The sequence below is a fragment of the Cyprinus carpio genome, chromosome A4 (assembly GCF_018340385.1).
Source record: "Cyprinus carpio isolate SPL01 chromosome A4, ASM1834038v1, whole genome shotgun sequence".
Classification (NCBI taxonomy): Eukaryota; Metazoa; Chordata; class Actinopteri; order Cypriniformes; family Cyprinidae; genus Cyprinus; species Cyprinus carpio.
Genome location: NC_056575.1, coordinates 19,712,594 through 19,730,265, shown reverse-complemented (window position 1 = coordinate 19,730,265; position 17,672 = coordinate 19,712,594). Strand labels below are relative to the sequence as shown.

Sequence of the window (17,672 nt, the reverse complement as noted above, 5' to 3'; positions counted from 1 at the left end):
ACCTGGGTTATTTTTAAAAGCCTCTTATTTTTATAGAAAAGTTTTCATAAATTCAAACTCAAAGCAGCATTTATGGCAACTATTTAATATGTACTAAAGATACACACAAGAAAACTTTAGATGAAATATGATATAAAACTGCCTATTATTGAACTTACTGTGACGTGATGTTTTCAAAGGCGATCTCAAAAAACACCATTTTGCCCTGTGCTTTTCTTGTTCTGCTGATGGTATGTGTTTTTTTCCTACAGAGGGTGTGTTTATGCAGGTCATGGCATGTCAAGCTGTGATGGGTGTGTTTTTGTTTTAAGATTGAATAACTCACCTCAGTAATGGTAACAGTCACCAACTTAGCAGTAAGAAGGGTTCATCGCTGTACCACCAGCAGGAGAAATTAGAGAATTGTTTTAAAAGTGTGTGAAATATAACCTGACATTAATCAAAATTTATCTGATCCATATTTGCTCCTTTTGAAACTAAGTTAAATTTTAAATCCATAATTATTAAATAATAAATAATTATTTATTACAAATTATTCCGATTTTGTGAATGCATTTAAAAAATACTTTACTCATTAACTGGTCACAATGCACAACACAACTGTAAGCTGCATCTAAAGAACATGCACACTTATGTAAACAAGCACACATGAGAAGAGCATGGCAGAATGGTGATGAATGAAAGCACACATTCACTCTCTGACAGCAGGCAGCTATACCATAGTGACCACAAATAACCATGGTTTTGCCAGTCTAACTATAGTTTAACTATGGTATTTGTAGTAAAACTGTGGTTATACAAACGGTAATTTAATAAAAAAAAAAAAAAAAAAAAACATGGCTACTACACTTTTACTGAAATAAAACCATGGTTCATTTTAGTAAGGGTAGATTTATCAACCATAATAATGTGTTACGGTCATGACCGTTATGGAAGCTTCATATTAAATTAAACATTGCTGATGACTGATAAAGGTCTACTGCTGTGATCTGTTTCAGACTTATTGAATTATAATATTTTAGAAATGAAAATTGTAGAGATTTAGCCAGTATTTGCTGTGCGGGTAAGAAATGGGCACTGGTGGACTGTAGGACAAATCTCCAAAACTATTTTTAAATGTCATATAATGTTCATTGTCAATATTATCTTATTTAAATCTTTTATGTGTTTCAAATAATTCTTGTTGCTATCTGCACTGCAAGCATAGCCTACAGAGAGCAAAATTTTGCATGTTCAGCACACATGCTGCTGAGTGCAAGGCAAGGCAAGGCACTTTTATTTATAGAGCAGATTTTAAACAGCCACTGCTGACCAAAGTGCTGTACAATCAATTCAGACAATATAAAATACATAAATACATCAGCAGACACAAACACATCGTAACCCATCATAAAAACCCATCATAAAATTACATTTAACCAAAAGCCAAAGAGAAAAAATAAGTCTTTAGTGAAGATTTAAAACTATCAACAGTGGAAGACAACCTTAGGTGTTCCGGCAAATCATTCCAAAGACGCGGAGCAGCAACAGAAAAGGCATGATCACCTTTTAATTTCAGTCTAGATCGTGGCACAGTGAGCATCAACTTGTTTGAGGACCTTAAGGATCTAGAACATTTCTGCTGGAGAAGGTCTGTAATGTATTGAGGAGCTTGGCCATATAACCCCTTAAACACATACAACAATACCTTGAACTTGACACGGTATTCAACCGGCAACCAGTAAAGCGAAGCAAGAACAAGTTAAATATGTTCCCTCTTTCAAGTACCAGTAAGAAGCCTGGTGGCAGAGTTTTGTACCATTTGTAGGCGGGATAAGGAAGACTTAGCCACCCCAAGGTACAGCGAGTTACAGTAATCCAGCCTGGATGAAATAAAGGCGTGAATCACTGTCTCCAAATCTTTTACTGTTAAAAATGCTTTTAATTTCGCAATAGATAATAAAAGCTACTCCTCACCACTGAGTTAAATTGTTTGTCAAATTTAAGGCCGTTATCAAAAATCACTCCCAGATTTTTGGAATAAGCATGAGAATTCTCACTTAAAGGACCCAGTTGTTTTTTAATCTGTATATTAGAAGCTGGTGATCCAAAAACTACAATTTCGGTTTTAGAGTCATTCAGTGTTAAAAAATTAGCTGCCAGCCTCTTACCTCCTCGAGACAGTTCAACAAAGACTTTATGTCATAATTATCCCCATTTTTTAAAGGGAGATACACCTGTGTATCATCCGCATAAAAGTGATATGGAATATTGTGCTTTCGAAAAAATCGATCCTAAACGGAGCAAATACAGCGAAAACAACAGCGGGCCCAAAATAGACCCCTGAGGTACGCCACAAGTTAATGGTACAGAAGAGGAAGAAAAATTCCCAATCTCCACAGAAAATGTTCTATCAGAAAGATACGATGTAAACCAATTCAATGCTGTACCTTGAATTCCTACGCAATTACTCAACCGCTCAAGCAAGATAGCATGATCAATTGTATCAAATGCAGCACTGAGGTTCAGAAGGAACAAAACTGCACAGTTACCCGAATCCACAGCAAGCAAAAGATCATTCAACACCTTCAGCAAAGCTGACTCTGTACTGTAATGTTGTCTGAAACCAGACTGAAATTTGTCTAACAAATTATTCTCACTTAAAAATACCATCAATTGATGGAAAACAGCCTTTTCCATTACTTTTGATAAAAATGGTAATTTTGAAATTGGACTATAGTTATCTAAAATATAAGGATCTGAACTGGCCTTTTTGCGGAGTGGATTCACTACTGTGTGTTCCAGAATTGATGGAACAGTACCTTGGGATAGGCTGCTATTTATAATGGTTAAAACAAAAGGTTCAAGTACACATAACACTTCCCTAAAAAGACGTGGAGGCACCACATCCAAGGAGCAAGAAGAAAGCTTCATTTTATTGAAAATCTCTACAAGAAATGTAGAAGAAATAGGCTCAAACTCAGTTAAGCAGGCCGAACATGGGTCATTAGCAGGTGCGTTCATATCAAACTTGGGGATACAAGAACGAATAGTATTAATTTTATCCACCAAAAATAAAAAAAAATGAATCACAAATTGTAGGTGTAGCATCAGGAAATGAGAGTGAATTTGGATTAAGTACATTATGTAATGTACTAAACAGAGTCATATGGACTGTGAGCATGCTTTTTGCTATCAGGTTAGAAAAATATATTTTTTTTTTCCCTAGCAGCCTTAACAGAGTGCTGGTAGCTCACCATGCAATGTTTCATAATTTCATAGGATACTTGGAGCTTATCTTTCTTCCACTTTCTTTAAGCTTTCCTCCATTCCTGTCTGGAGGCACAAGTATCCTTGTTAAGCCAAGGTCGCGACCTTAACTTAGGTTTCTTAGTTTTAAATAGAGCAACTATGTCCAAAACATTACCACACAGAGTGTTAAAATAATCAAGTTGATCATCAATAGACATCTCTGAAAATGAAGACACAGTGAGGCAAGCATCACTAAAAAAATGCATCTTCGAAATGTTTAGATGTAGTCGAATTAACAGACCGGATTGGACGATCACAAGATTTAACATTAACCTTTAAAGTATTGAGTACAGTGTTAAACAATACTGGCTTATGATCTGATACACAGATTTCATCAATATCTATATTACTGACAGAGAGACCTGCTGAAATCACCAAATCAAGAGTGTGGCCTTGTTTATGAGTAGCTTCTGTGATGGACATAGTGAGGTTAAACGAGTCAATAATTTGAAGAAATTCCTTAACCAAAGGATGAGAGGGACAACACAAATGTACATTAAAATTGCCAAAAATTAATAGTTTGTCAAAATACGGTACCATAGAAGATAAAAAAATTTGAAAATTCCTCCAGAAACATCTTATTATAATAGGGAGGTCGATAAATCAAGGCACAGAGAAGGGCATTCTCTGTACTTATCTTTAAATGATGCAGCAGATCTCTTGTGCATTGCTATTCTTCTATAAAATGTATTCATAATGTATGATAGCCAATTTCTGGCACAGAATTAAAAAAGAAATAACAACTGCAACTTTTTTCTTACAATTGCAAGTTTACATTTTTCAATTCTGACTGTTTTCTTGCAATTCTGAGTTTATATAAACAGAATATTTTCTGCTATTAAATGAAAAGAAAAAGGATCATTGCAAGTTTATATCTCACAATTCTGACATAATTCCTCCTATTGGAAGATTGCATCTCAAAATTCAGGCTTTATACAGACTTTTTACAGAGTCTATAGCTTGCATTTGTTTTTTGTTTTCTTCTTAGAAATAAACACAAAAAAGTCTGTGAGACAATCTCACAGAAAAAGAAAAAGACTCAATTAACTTTTTAATTTTATTAAAACAACCTTCCATACATTCAGTGTGAGTGACTTATCCCTGTCTGGTCATCATCTCATACCTGGCGCCTATTTCAGGACTCTTCCTCCACCAGCACGCGGAATATCATGTCCCGGGCTGCTTTCCCACTACAGTACAGAACCCAGGACGGGAAGAATTTTTGTCTAAATATTTTTCTTTATTACACATCTTGTTTGGTTTTATTTAGTTTGTTGCATGTTTAAAACAATTCACTTTATGCAGATGCAAAATGGGAAACTGCAGTCTTATTCTCAGTCTATCACTTTATTTTTGTACAATATTATATTTAGCATATTTTACAATTTTGCATAAATTTTTGTATAAGCGAATTTGTTTTTTCATGACAGCAATATCCATTTAAATGGTACATAACATACACAGTTTCACCTAATCTCATGTTAATCTTGAGTAGAGTAGTACTGCATCCTTCATGTCTCCAAAAAGTCTTTAGTTTTATCATATTTATAAAAGAAAAATACAGCGTTCCGATTCTCTCCGGAAAAAGCCGAGCTCCTGGAGCTCCCTCACATCCAAAAACACACTTATTTGGAGACATTCTCGAACAAATCCTATGCAGCGCCGCCGCCAATTTCGCTCTCCTCTGGTCGACGTGTGCGTGGGCGCGCTTTTCCGAAAGAAATGCTCATATAAGAAGTTCCACCATCGTCTACATCATTAATTCCACGATCGAAAAAAAAAAACAGACGAAACTTGTACCAACCCGGAAGTAAGATTTTCGGCACAGAAATTCTCCGTCATTCGTCCAAATCATTTTCCAACTCTTAAACACTGTGAACAACTCTGAATACATTAAACACCATTGTAGCCCCCCCTGTAATCTTGATCAACAACTAATGATTAAAGAATTAGAGGGCCACTGATCCGTTAGACCATTTTAAAAACATAAAATAGCCTTCAGTTTATAGGTTATCATTTTATCTGTCTAGGATGTAGACTGCAAGGTGAAGATTTCTCTTAATGCGAATCCCACACTCTTGCATTAAACAGTGAAGCTCTGTTTCTTTCTTGTGTGACTGGGTGAAATGTAAGGGTACGTTCACACTGCAGGCAAATGTGTCCCAAATCTGATTTTTTTGCTCACATGTGACTCAGATCTGTTAATGTCATGACAGTGTGAACAGCAAAAACCACATGTAATCTGATTTTTACACAGAGAGTTGGACTTGTAACCAGAAGGTCACAGGTTCGAGTCTCGAGTGAATGAACAGTGCTCTCTTCCACCCTCAATATCCATGGCTGAAGTTCCCTTGAGCAAGGCACTGAACGCCCAGTTGCTCCCCGGCACTGGATATAGCTGCCCACTGCTCCGGGTGTGTGTTCACGGTGTGTGTGTGTGTTCACTGCTGTGTGTGTGCACTTGAATGGGTTAAATGCAGAGCACCAATTGCGAGTATGGGTAACGATACTTGGCAAATGTCACAAATTTCACTTTCACTTCACTTAAATCCAATGCATGTCACATGTTTTGAAATACGACTGCAGTGTGAACAGTCATGTTGTATTTCATGGTACTTTTATGTCAATCTAGATCAACATTCTCATAATTCCATGCTGACGGGAGACACTTCAAAGATTTAACATACCCAAAGTCATCAAGACAGTTGCGAAAGGTAGTCAGTGGAATCAAAGTGATGTGTCAGAACTCATAAGAACTACAGTGACAACTCTATATACAAACAAAACATGAGGGCTCATATCATAAAAGCTTCAAAACTCTGCTGTTTTTTGTCACATCCTTGTCTCTATTTTGAAATGCCTGTGCATAATTCGCTGGCTTCTGTGGCAGATCACACCTATAAATAAACGCATAATCGCTTACTTTATGTCCTCCGTGTTTACTTCCGTATGACAAGGTGCTGCGCAAGTGTTATCAAATCCACAGTTTCCCTGCGGATTTAGGCTGCTTTTCCAGTTTTGCCGTGACTTGTTTTTCAACTCTATGGGTTGACACAACCCCACTAACGTGATGTTTACCTCCCTGAACATGTTTGGGCTAGTTTTGGACTAATTTTGAGAAGCAATTGGGCAGATTTTGTTGTGAAAGCCTGGAAACCCTGTTCGTATTGTTCTTTTGCATATGTGGGTCAGTTCAGAACCATGATCTGTTCACGCTGGAAATCTGATATTGGCAGTGTTGTAAAAAGTACTCTAAAATTTTACTCAAGTGAAACTACAGATACAGAAAATTTTTACTCATTTAAAAGTACATTTATCTGGCCAAAAACAAACTTGAGTAAAAGTAAAAAAGTACAACTTTATTTAAAATATTTAAATACAGACTATTGCATTAAACAGACTATTAACAGATTTGTAACATTTAATAAAAAATAAAATAAAAAAATGCATTCCCACAATAATATTAATTGTATTCAAATTCTCATCACTGATTTATTTGCAATATTGAGCATTTAGCTAATATATTACACAGTTAATGGCTCTTTCAAAACAGAAAGAATAATGAAAACTTTTTGGGTAACGCAACTTTGCACAACGCAACTACCTCAGTATGCTTCCTAAGATTTGATAGTAAACTTTTGAAGCCAGACATTTACCTGATGAAAGTCACAACTGAAGTGTGTGTGCTTAAAAGGGTTAGTTCACTCAAATATTAAAATTATGTCATTAATGACTCACCCTCATGTCGTTCCAAGCCCGTAAGACCTCCGTTCACCTTCGGAACACAGTTTAAGATATTTTAGATTTAGTCCGAGAGCTTTCTGATCCTCCATTGAAAATGTATGTACAGTATACTGTCCATGTCCAGAAAAGTATCATCAAAGTAGTCCATGTGAAATCAGAGGGTCAGTTAGAATTTGTTGAAGCATCGAAAATACATTTTGGTCCATTTTGGGTGAACTAACCCTTTAATGCTTAAAAACAATGATCACTGGTTCTCACATCGAGCACGCAGATTTAAACTTCTGTTTACCATTTTGTTGTGCATAAGATAAAATAAAAATGAAATGAGGTGAAGTGAAGTGACATACAGCCAAGTATGGTGACCCATACTCAAAATTCGTGCTCTGCATTTAACCTATCCAAAGTGCACACACACAGCAGTGAACACACACACACACCCGGAGCAGTGTGTACTTTGTACTTTTTACTTTTTAAGATGAAATAAAATTGTAAGGAGTAAAAAGTACTGTTTTTCTCCAGAAATGTAATCAAGTAAAAGTACAAGTAACCAGTTTAAATTGTACTTGAATAAAGTACAAATCCAACAAAATAATACTTAAGTAAAATAATCAAGTAAAATCACTCAAGTATTTTGCAGCTCTTGATATTGCCCACATTTATAACAACAATGTGACAGCTACACAAAAAATGGATCTGAGAAAAAATCTGAATTGAGCACTAGCTTGCACGTGTGAACGTAACCTATACTGAACTGACCCTGCAGCTTCTACACTAGTGTACTTTACTCACATGTAGATGTTCCTGCAGTGTAAAAATGCACTTTAACTGGTCTTACGTTCATTGTGAACAAACAGCAGCTCAATATAAGTGAAACGAGGTAAACATAGTGAAATCGAAAGTACAGGTAGAAATAACTCATCATTAATATGTTCCAACTGCTTCGGTTATTTATATTACAACTTTATTGTGTGGAGTAGATAAGTGATTTTGTGTTATAGTTAACTGGGGATTTTCAGCACATGCCATGAAAGCACAGAGTATGTGTGATTCATTTAAATATACATTTATTAGATATTCAGTCCTACTTTTCAAACTTTATACAGACAATGGATCTCTTATTTAAAGCAAACAAACTTTACTATACCTTTATATGAGAGTGCAATGGGAGTTTTCAATATTGCGGAGTTCTTTATATGTTCTATAAATTTGTTGCTTTCAACATATACAGTGTGAACTGAAGTAAACATTATTGAAGTAGAAATGCTGGTCGTTGTATTAAATGAGTATGTTATAGAGATCATCGTACTAGAACTGTCACTGCAGAGTCACAGAAGATGTTGACCAGTGAGCAGTTTCTGTGCATGATGAGAAATACTGAAATCACAGTACGACTCACTAACAAACAGGTAAAATGAGCGCGACGAGAAACAGCTGACTTTGCACAGTGATTTCACGGTTTGTGACAACACAATGTGATATGTGCTCAGAATGAGCAGCTCTCCATGATTCACTGGACAAAGACACACTGTAATCATCTGTTTGATCACGACATCAAGAGCTTTAAATAAAATCATCAAAATGACTTCAACACAGCATTAAACTCTCAGAAGCTCAAAGTGACCAATGACACATCTTAAGACGACACTCATACACGAAAATAACTAAAGAAAGATCAAACACTCACCTCAAACAATATTTCTATTTTCTCCTCTGAATTGTAACCTGCTTCCTGTTTTCTTTCAGGAAGAGACATGAGAACCAGAAGAATGACAGTCAGAAATCAAACACACACACACAGATCTGGTTCCTTATTTAGAAAGATTAATTCTCAGGGAAACTCTATTGCTGTAGTTGCACAGATTCTTCCACACACACACCACACACACAACACACACACACACACAACCTACACACACACACACACATGAACACACCACGCACGGCGCACACACACACACACACACACACACACACACCTACCTACACTATACAGGTAAGACATGCATTGTAAGGACAGTTTCTTCAAAACAGAAAAAAAATGGTGGTTTATAGGGACTGTGCTTTCCTTTTATAGTAGAGCTTTCAAATAAAAAATGTAAATGCTTTAAAAAATCAGGGCATCAAAACTCTAAATTATTTTTTTTATATATCATTTATAAAACAAGATATACAACATCCTGATTTTTTGTTGATTTACAAGGACATATGTCCTAGGAGACAGAAACCTGAATTCTGAGGACAAAACGGTTTGCGAGGACAGTGTGATGTCACAATGCTCATTAGAATATAACCAATACACACAAACATGACAACACCCTGCACTACAAAGACAGTAGGGTTTATTAGGACTGTGAAATCATAATAATAAACTAAGTGTAATTATATGTCATATAAACAAGATAACATTGTTTTATATAATGAAACAATTTTAAATGTATATCTGCAATCCAAACTGTATATTTATATGCATTTAATGCCATAGCAAAAACTTTTATTTGGCAGTTTAGACAGTAGATATATGTTTGAAATTGTCAAAAAACAAAAAATGTTGCTTTATTCTGTGAATAATCGCACACAGTGTGAAAAGCTGCACAGGGACCTGTTCTTTTAATTCAAGAGTGTCATCTCATCATATAGTTGTGCTGCTAGATCAGACTTAAGGACTGCAGAATGAATACCTTTAGAAATACAATGTGTCTCCTTTAGTTAGACTCGATGAGTGCAGTATAAAACAACACATTCACAATGAATCCTGCTGAAGACAGATTTTAATGAAACACAGACTCACTCAAACACTGATTACAAGGAAGAAACACTTCCACATCTGAGTAATGGCAACATCCATTCTGGATTTACTACAACAGCTTTAAAACAGTCATTGTGAATGATACATTTTGGTAGTCTTGCAAACAGTGCAGATACTTCATAGCAGAAAAAAATCAAACTTTTTTTTAATTTCATGACTTCAGCCAGGACACACAAGCCGGTGGTGGGTGAGCGGTGTGGCTAGTTTAGTGTGTTTGGTGTGTTCCTCACGTCAGTGTGAGTGAGAGCTCTGATCAGATTCTCAGTTTAGTGAACGAGTCAGAGCTTGAGAATTAAAGAGAAAGTTATGAAAACCAGTAAGACCACACAGACAGAAGGCTGTTCTAATGTTAAGTGATCTTACCCAAGCATTACAATTATTATTTTTCAATTTATTTTTTACATTTTTGTTTATTTATATTTACATATGTGTATCTTTTATTCTCATCTTATTTTTTTTGTCTGTGTGTTGTTGTTGTTGTTGTCTCTGTGTACTGGAAGCTTATGTCACTAAAACAAATTCTGTGTATGCACAAGCACACTTGGCAATAAAGCTCTTTCTGATTCTGTCAAATACAGAAAATGCAACATTTAATTCAAAACTAGTTCAATGAAGAAGTGTATGTAGGCTACAACAGCAGCAAGGAAGATTAATTCATTTCAGACATTTAAAACCAGTAAAGCAGTATTACAAAAAATAATTACAATAAGAGTTGTAAAATTGTCATTATAAAGTGCAACAATCTTTGAGAACTAAGCTGGAAAAACACATTTTTATAGCTGCATTCACTAAACAGTGACAGTGTAGAGGTCAGAAGATGCAAACAGCACTATACACTGACTTTCAGACCTCCTGTTTCTCACAGAATCTACTGTACTGTCCATCTTTGTTTTTTTTTTTTTTGCACTGAAGACACTGATTTACTTTGCCTCTGTAGAGTCTGATATGTTTCATCATTCTTATCTTCCTTGTCTTTCTTTTTTCTTGGTTTCTGAAACAGTGCTCTTAGCTCCTAATTTAATAAGTGCTGCTGGTGTCACCACAGTCAAAAGCCAAACATGGATATGCACACAGCTCAAGATTTACCAGTCTTATGAGTTGTGGTACAGCATGTTAATTTAGATTAATCTCACATTTTTGTCTACAATAAAATGCTATTCAATCATTGGATTCAAACCTCGAGTATGTGATTCAATAATAAAAATAAAAAAACAGGCATTTTTTAATTTTTATGCCGAGTTGGAAATATTCCTTTATTTGAATAACCTCAGTTTGATACAATACTTTGCAATCGATAAAAAAAAAACTAATTAAATTGCTTAAATTAATCTTGATTAAATTAGATTAGATTCAACTTTATTGCCACTGCACATGTAAGGTACAAGGCAACGAAATGCAGTTAGCATCTAACCAGAAGTGCAATAAGCAGTAAGTACAGAATATACAAGGTCTACAAATATGTTACAAATGTACAATAAATATACAGATAAAGCAGTATTATGGACGTAATTTACAGATTTTTAAATACTATCAGCATGATATACAGATAGGTGTGCTATGAACATACTGTACAGATGGATTATGTAAAAGTGTATGCACACTATAAGCAGAAACTATGAACATATGAACATCATTTACACTAGTGCAATGGACAGTAAAAAGTGCATAGAAAATATTTGTGTGCAAATGGATTACTCAGTATTCTGGATGAACAGACAGTAGTGCAAGTAATTAACAAGTTTACTGTTTTTGCTTGTTTGTAAATAAATAAATCAGATGTAGTGATGAGGGGGGGTGAGGAGTCTGTGTGTTTGGTGTGTATGTGGGGCAGGGGGGGGGGTGTCAGAGGGCAGAGTTCAGTAAGCAGGCAGCTGTAGGGAAAAAGCTGTTCCTGAATCTGCCGGTCCTTGTCCGGAGGCTCCTGAAGCGCCTCCCGGAGGGCGTGAGAGGTCAGGGTGAGAGGAGTCCTTAAGAATGCTGCGAACTTGATGTAGATAGCGTTTCCTCTGGATGTCCTTAATAGCAGGATGCTCTCGATCGCACACTGGTAGAAGTTAACCACTATGGCTGAAGACAGCTGGTTCTTCTTCAGTGTCCTAAGGAAGAAGAGGTGCTGGCGAGCCTTCTTGACCAGGCTGGAGGTGTTTGTAGTCTAGGACAGGTCCTCCGAGATGGTGGTTCCCAGGAACTTGAAGCTGGAGACACGTTCAACAACCATCCCGTTAATGTGGATGGGGTCATGCGTGCTTCCTTTCTTCTTCCTGAAGTCCACAATGAGCTCCTTTGTCTTGCTGGTGTTAAGGAGCAGGTTATTGTCAGCGCACCATGTGGCAGGTCTCATTGTTGTCACTGATGGGGCCAATCACCGTGGTGTCGTCTGCAAACTTAATGATGGAGTTGGATCCATGCACAGGCTTGCAGTCGTGGGTGTAAAGGGAGTAAAGGAATGGGCTCAGCACACAGCCCTGTGGTACACCGGTGTTGAGTGTGATGGTGGTGAGTTGGGTGTGGCCTGACCTAACATGCTGAGGCCTGTTGGTCAGAAAGTCCATGATCCAGTTGCAGAGGTAGGTGTTAATGTCCAGGTTTCCAAGTTTTGTGGTCAGCTTGGAGGGAATGACGGTGTTAAATGCTGAGCTGAAGTCAACAAACAACATCCGTACATATGTGTTGTTATTGTCCAAGTGTGTGAGTGCAGAGTGCAACACTGTGCATACAGCATAATCTGTACTCCTATTTTTACTGTAGGCAAATTGGTGTGGGTCTAGTGTGGGTGGGAGGCAGTCCTTGAGATGTGCTAGAACCAGTCGCTCGAAGCACTTCATAATGATGGGTGTGAGTACTACGGGGCGGTAGTCATTTAAGCACATCGGGGAGGAGTGTTTCGGTATTGGCACAATGGATGTGGAAATTAATTAATCACAACTGATCTCACCAAGCATTACAGTTTTTTTTTTATATATACTTTTTTGTTGATATTTTTTATTATTTATTCTTATGATTGTTGTAAAAACATAATGAAGATATTTTTTTTTTATTTTTTTTATTGACGTCTTTTTTTTTTTTTTTTTATTGATGGCAAGTATCACTGATATCAATACTACTGATTTAAAATGTTTTTTCCCCCTAATATTTAACCATTGATTATAGCCATTCAACATTACAATATAACTGAGTGATATCAATTTTAACATTAATTATACCTTAAAAAAACTGAACTTAAAACAATCTTTATGTAAACCCATTATAATATATGTAATATTTACCTGTGCCCATCAGCAGAAATATACAGAAATTGAAATTGAAGTTATCAAGCACTAAATTATAAATTAAATATAGATTAATCCTTAAAGCTATAAAAGTGATTGATTTTCTATTTTTTATTTGTATTTTTGATAAACAGTGATCACAGGAGCTGGTTAAGTTATTTTGGCTGCTATTACTTTAAGAGCTACCACTGCTGAACGTGACGTAGATCTGACATGCATCATATTTTCTCTCAACTTCTACCTTTTTTGACCCACTTCAGATCTTAAAGTCTCTGTTAAAGAGCTGATGAGTTAAATCGGGTGTGTTAGATGAGTGAGACCATGCTGGGCTGCTCCAAGACAGTTTGGAAAATCATTTCAGAGACGTGTTTTTAATGTAACATAATATTTTGCATACACGCACAGTTTTAAGGCAGCTTTAATCGGCTTTTTGGTAACTTCATGACTTAAGGCGAGACACGACAGGCAAAAATTTTGTGCATACTGGTCAATTTTCAGATTATGGTATTTTTTCTTGTATATTATGTCTTCTTTAACACGGATACTATAAAAATGACAAAAGTTCACAATAAAATGGTTATTTTTAGGCATTTTGATCTCATACCGCTGTCAGTTTTCCTTAACTTTGTCTGATATGATCATTTTTCAATCAGACATATCTCTGTGGTCGCATTTGAAAACAGCAAGTGTTTGATATCACCGGAAAGCTCGTTCTGTTCAGCTTAAGGATTGCCTGCCTATATTTGGTCATTTCCTATGTAGAGCTCATCAAAAGGGAAAATATAAAGGCTGATCTAAACCAGGAGACAAATTTCATTGGCTGAAGTCAATTTCTCATGGCCTGATTCGTCGAAATGTATCACCTGACATGCTCCGCTAGCTCACAGAAACACAGACATCAGTGCAGTAAAGATGGGGAAAACGCAGAAATTCCATGCTAACGCATCAAAAAAAAGAAGTAAGCAACTATCTATAGCTCAACTAAGTACGGAAAGCGCTTGCAAAAAAGCATTAGTTTGCGAGAAATGAGGAAATAAACACTAATAGTGCATCAAAGCATAAGATACATGCGATGAATGACGATAGGAATATCCCTGTGGATCACAGCCAAGTTGCACAGCCGTGGCTAATAATGCATGTGTCGCATTTGAACGAGTTGATTAAGGACTTGATTTGTCCAAACTGTATGTCAAATGATCTACAAATAAATATAGATCCCCAAAATCAAGGCTTTTGTAGCAGTCTATTGCTGGAGTGCAAAAAAATGTAAAATCACTAGAAAATGGCTACAGAAAAAAGTGTGTTCTCATCTCGCGTTACAGGAGTCAACAAGGAGTGATGTAGCCTTTGATATAAACATAAGAATGGTTCTGTTAGCACACGAGTTAGGACTGGGATATGCTGCTCTGAAGAAGTTATCCAAGATACTGGGTATATATACCCTACGCTACATGTGAAGACCTTTCAGAGACAGGATAGAAGAGTGACAGGTAAAGTTAGATAGTTAGACATTTTCGAGCATTGTAACAGGTTGTTCAGACAGTTTAGGTAGCCTACTATATTCCCACTGTACAATGAATGAATAACGGGTGAATCATCCTGATTTATATTTACATTTACAAAGATGTATTACTATATTTTAGTGCTTGTATACATTAATTTTGATTGATCAAATAACATTTTGATATATGCTTTTACTTTTAGTGGCAGAGATAGAGTGAGGCTTGGAGTCACTAGGAAGGGCCAGAGATCAGGTCAGACAGGCTTATGCAGACATTGACCCAGATGTGGCAGAAATTCTGAGGGAGGATGCAGATGCTGTCATTAACATAAGTGTCTTTTGATGGCACTTGGCAGAAAAGGGGCTTTACTTCACACTATGGCATTGGTTTGTGCATAGACCTTATTACAGGGCTTTTGATAGACTTTGAAGTTTTATAATTTTATTGTCATGCATGTGCTCTAAAGGAAAATGCTAGGAAAGGAAAAAAAACATAACATAGGAAGAGTACAACACATGGAAAGAAAAGCACGACTGTACAAAAAACTTCTCTAGCTCCAGTAAAGCCATGGAGCAGGAATCAGCTAAGGACATGGTGGGGGAGATCCATAAGCCAGCATCAGCTGCGCTACACTCAGATGCTTTCTGATGGAGACAGTACTGCATTTAGGCAGGTTTTTGCATTGACTCCTTATCCAGGACATGAAATAACAAAACTGGAATGCATCAACCATGCACACAAACGTATGGGTACAGCTCTAAGAAAACTTAGTGCACAGGGTAAATTGGGTGGGAGAGGAGCAGGCAAGCTCACCGCTGCAAAATGTAAAAGCTTGCAAAATTATTATAGGTACAGGAAAGCAGAGGAACATGGTGTGACACCAGAGAGTTACAATGAGCATGCAGGCTGCTCTCTGACAAAAGAGGTTGGCAAAAAGCTTATTCCATTATATCATAGGATGTCCAGCGATAGCCTACTGGAGAGAATGCAACTCTGGGGGCATCACCCAAAATGCTAATGAGTGCTTAAATTCTGTCATTTGGTCAAGGTGTACAAAAACAGTATTTGTTGGCAAAAAGAGAGTGGAGGCAGCAGCCAGTTTGGTTATTTCAACATTCAATGAAGGTGCTTCTGCCATGTTATCTGTTATGGACAGATTGTGGCTTGAGACCACAGAGGTCACAGTTAGTGCAATCAAAAGTGCAGACAAGCTTTGGATAGTAAAAGCAGATTCTTTGACCTCTGCTTGTGCAAAATATAAAAGAAGGAGCTGTGACAGACAAAAAGGTCAAAAGACACAAGCAAGAAATGCTTAAAAGAAGGGCAAAATATGTGGCAGGCATGGCAGACTAAGTTGGGGGCCTCTCCTCTCTCCACTTCTTATCCTATCCTCTTTCTGCTGCACTTCTCCTCGATTTGTCTTCCTTTTATTATGTCTCTATCTATAATAAAAATCACACAAAGAAGTCACACACAGTCTATATATGTATTAATTTGTGTAGTATAGCTTTGGGGAAAATTATTAATGAGTTACTGTTACAAAAAAGTGTAATTTTTAATCTGTAAGTATGAAATTATGAAATCAATATCTTTAGCTGCCGCTTATGCGCATATTTAATTAGATATAAGCTCATTTGCATAACTAAACATGTTTTGTCAGGAAACTTGCATTGCAAAAATTTCTTATAATGTATTTAATTTATTGGTAAAGTTTCTAGTTAATATGTTTAAAGAAAAAAAAATCCCTATTCACCTGCAGTGTTTCGCCTAAACTATTATTAAGTAGCTAATTGATTAATTCTTTGATATCAGTCAATGAAATCTACAGTTCATGTCCAAGTTTCTGTAGCTCCAAAGTTAGCTTAGTTTTCTCTAATTCCAGTTTTTCTATTTCTAATTTTAGTTTTGCATCCGCCAGTATACTTCATATTGTTTTTCCAGTATATGGTTCAAGGTTATCTTGCTTGCAGTGCCTTTCTGTAACTCCGTTTCTGTGTCTGTTCCAATTGGTGCAGCTTGGGTGCTGTCCAAATCATCTCCTTTAATAATAATAATAATAATAATAATAATAACAACAACAATATCAGCAATCTAAATGAGTGACAGGAACAATCTCTTTGTTGTAAACATTTCTTTGCAAGAATGTTGTTGCCAATAGCCTCCTGTAGTCTTCAGTAATTTTAGAGCTAAAAATTTGATGTTTTGTTTTTAGAACTTCAGGGGCCAGGGATTTTGGGGGGGAAATGCTGTTTTTTGACATCAGGATTTCAAAAGCTTGTGGTTTGAAAGGGCTGAAAGATAGACGATCTACTGTAAATGAAAAAAATCTTAGGCATGGACCGAAATATTATGTGGGGGTGTAGATGTACTCATCTAATTTGCATATTATGACGTCATCAGGGGCAGCCATCTCAAATTTCATAATATTCAGGAAACAGTAGATACTGAATTGATGTTTGAACTTATTTGCATGTTTTTTTTTTTGTGTGTGTGTGTGTGTGTGTCTGTGTGTGTTTTGTGTGTGTGTGTGTGTGTGGAAAAGAGGAAGCCAACAATGAAACACGGGGAGGAAAGTGCAAAATTACTATACTATATGCCGTAGTAAAATGCATGTGCAAACAGTACTTTTTGATCAGTTTCATCAGTAATATTCAGAATTACTTAGATATTGAATGGAGTTTGAACTTATTTGCAATTTTTTTTTCTTTTTATTCTCATCCAAATGATCAGGCAAAAAAGAAAAAAAAAATACAGGAGAAAGTAGTAAATTGTTACTATATGACTGTGCCATAGTCAAATGCATGTGCCTATATTTAGATCAGTTGACCATCTATATGTCCATTCAGGTATCATACAGTAGGTGGACAACCAGAATGGGTATATACCGCCGCAGGGCCGTGGCGTTAACGGCAAGTCAGTCGTGTGTTAAAAATCATTCGCAAAACTTGCGCCAGGTGGCGCAAAGGGACGGATTGCCAACTGAGATGTAATTGTAAAATGTTGGTTTGTAAAAGGAGATGAAAGGACAAAGTAAAACAAAACAACAACAACATTATAATA

General features: G+C 36.4%; 2 protein-coding genes across 8 annotated transcripts in view; one reads left to right on the top strand and one right to left on the bottom strand.

Annotated features, from left to right (window-relative positions):
* The window catches only part of LOC109068380 (NACHT, LRR and PYD domains-containing protein 12-like), a 32,436-nt gene extending 23,624 nt beyond the window's left edge, over nucleotides 1–8,812 (bottom strand). Inside the window, exons 1-3 of one of the 7 annotated variants that reach the window (XM_042743719.1) lie at nucleotides 8,720–8,779; nucleotides 326–373; nucleotides 159–245 (exon numbers count right to left, since the gene is read on the bottom strand). Coding sequence is in view for 3 of the 7 variants with exons in the window: in XM_042743695.1 (XP_042599629.1) it covers nucleotides 159–273 (115 nt within the window). In the remaining 4 variants the exon portion in view is untranslated. Of the gene's footprint in view, nucleotides 1–158; nucleotides 3,117–8,719 lie in introns of those variants that run through there. The other 6 variants (XM_042743695.1, XM_042743726.1, XM_042743703.1 and 3 more) reach the window with 6 other exon arrangements.
* LOC109046020 (NACHT, LRR and PYD domains-containing protein 3-like) overlaps nucleotides 1–17,672 on the top strand; it is a 435,468-nt gene that overhangs the window by 216,485 nt on the left and 201,311 nt on the right. The gene's annotated exons all lie outside the window — the stretch shown is intronic.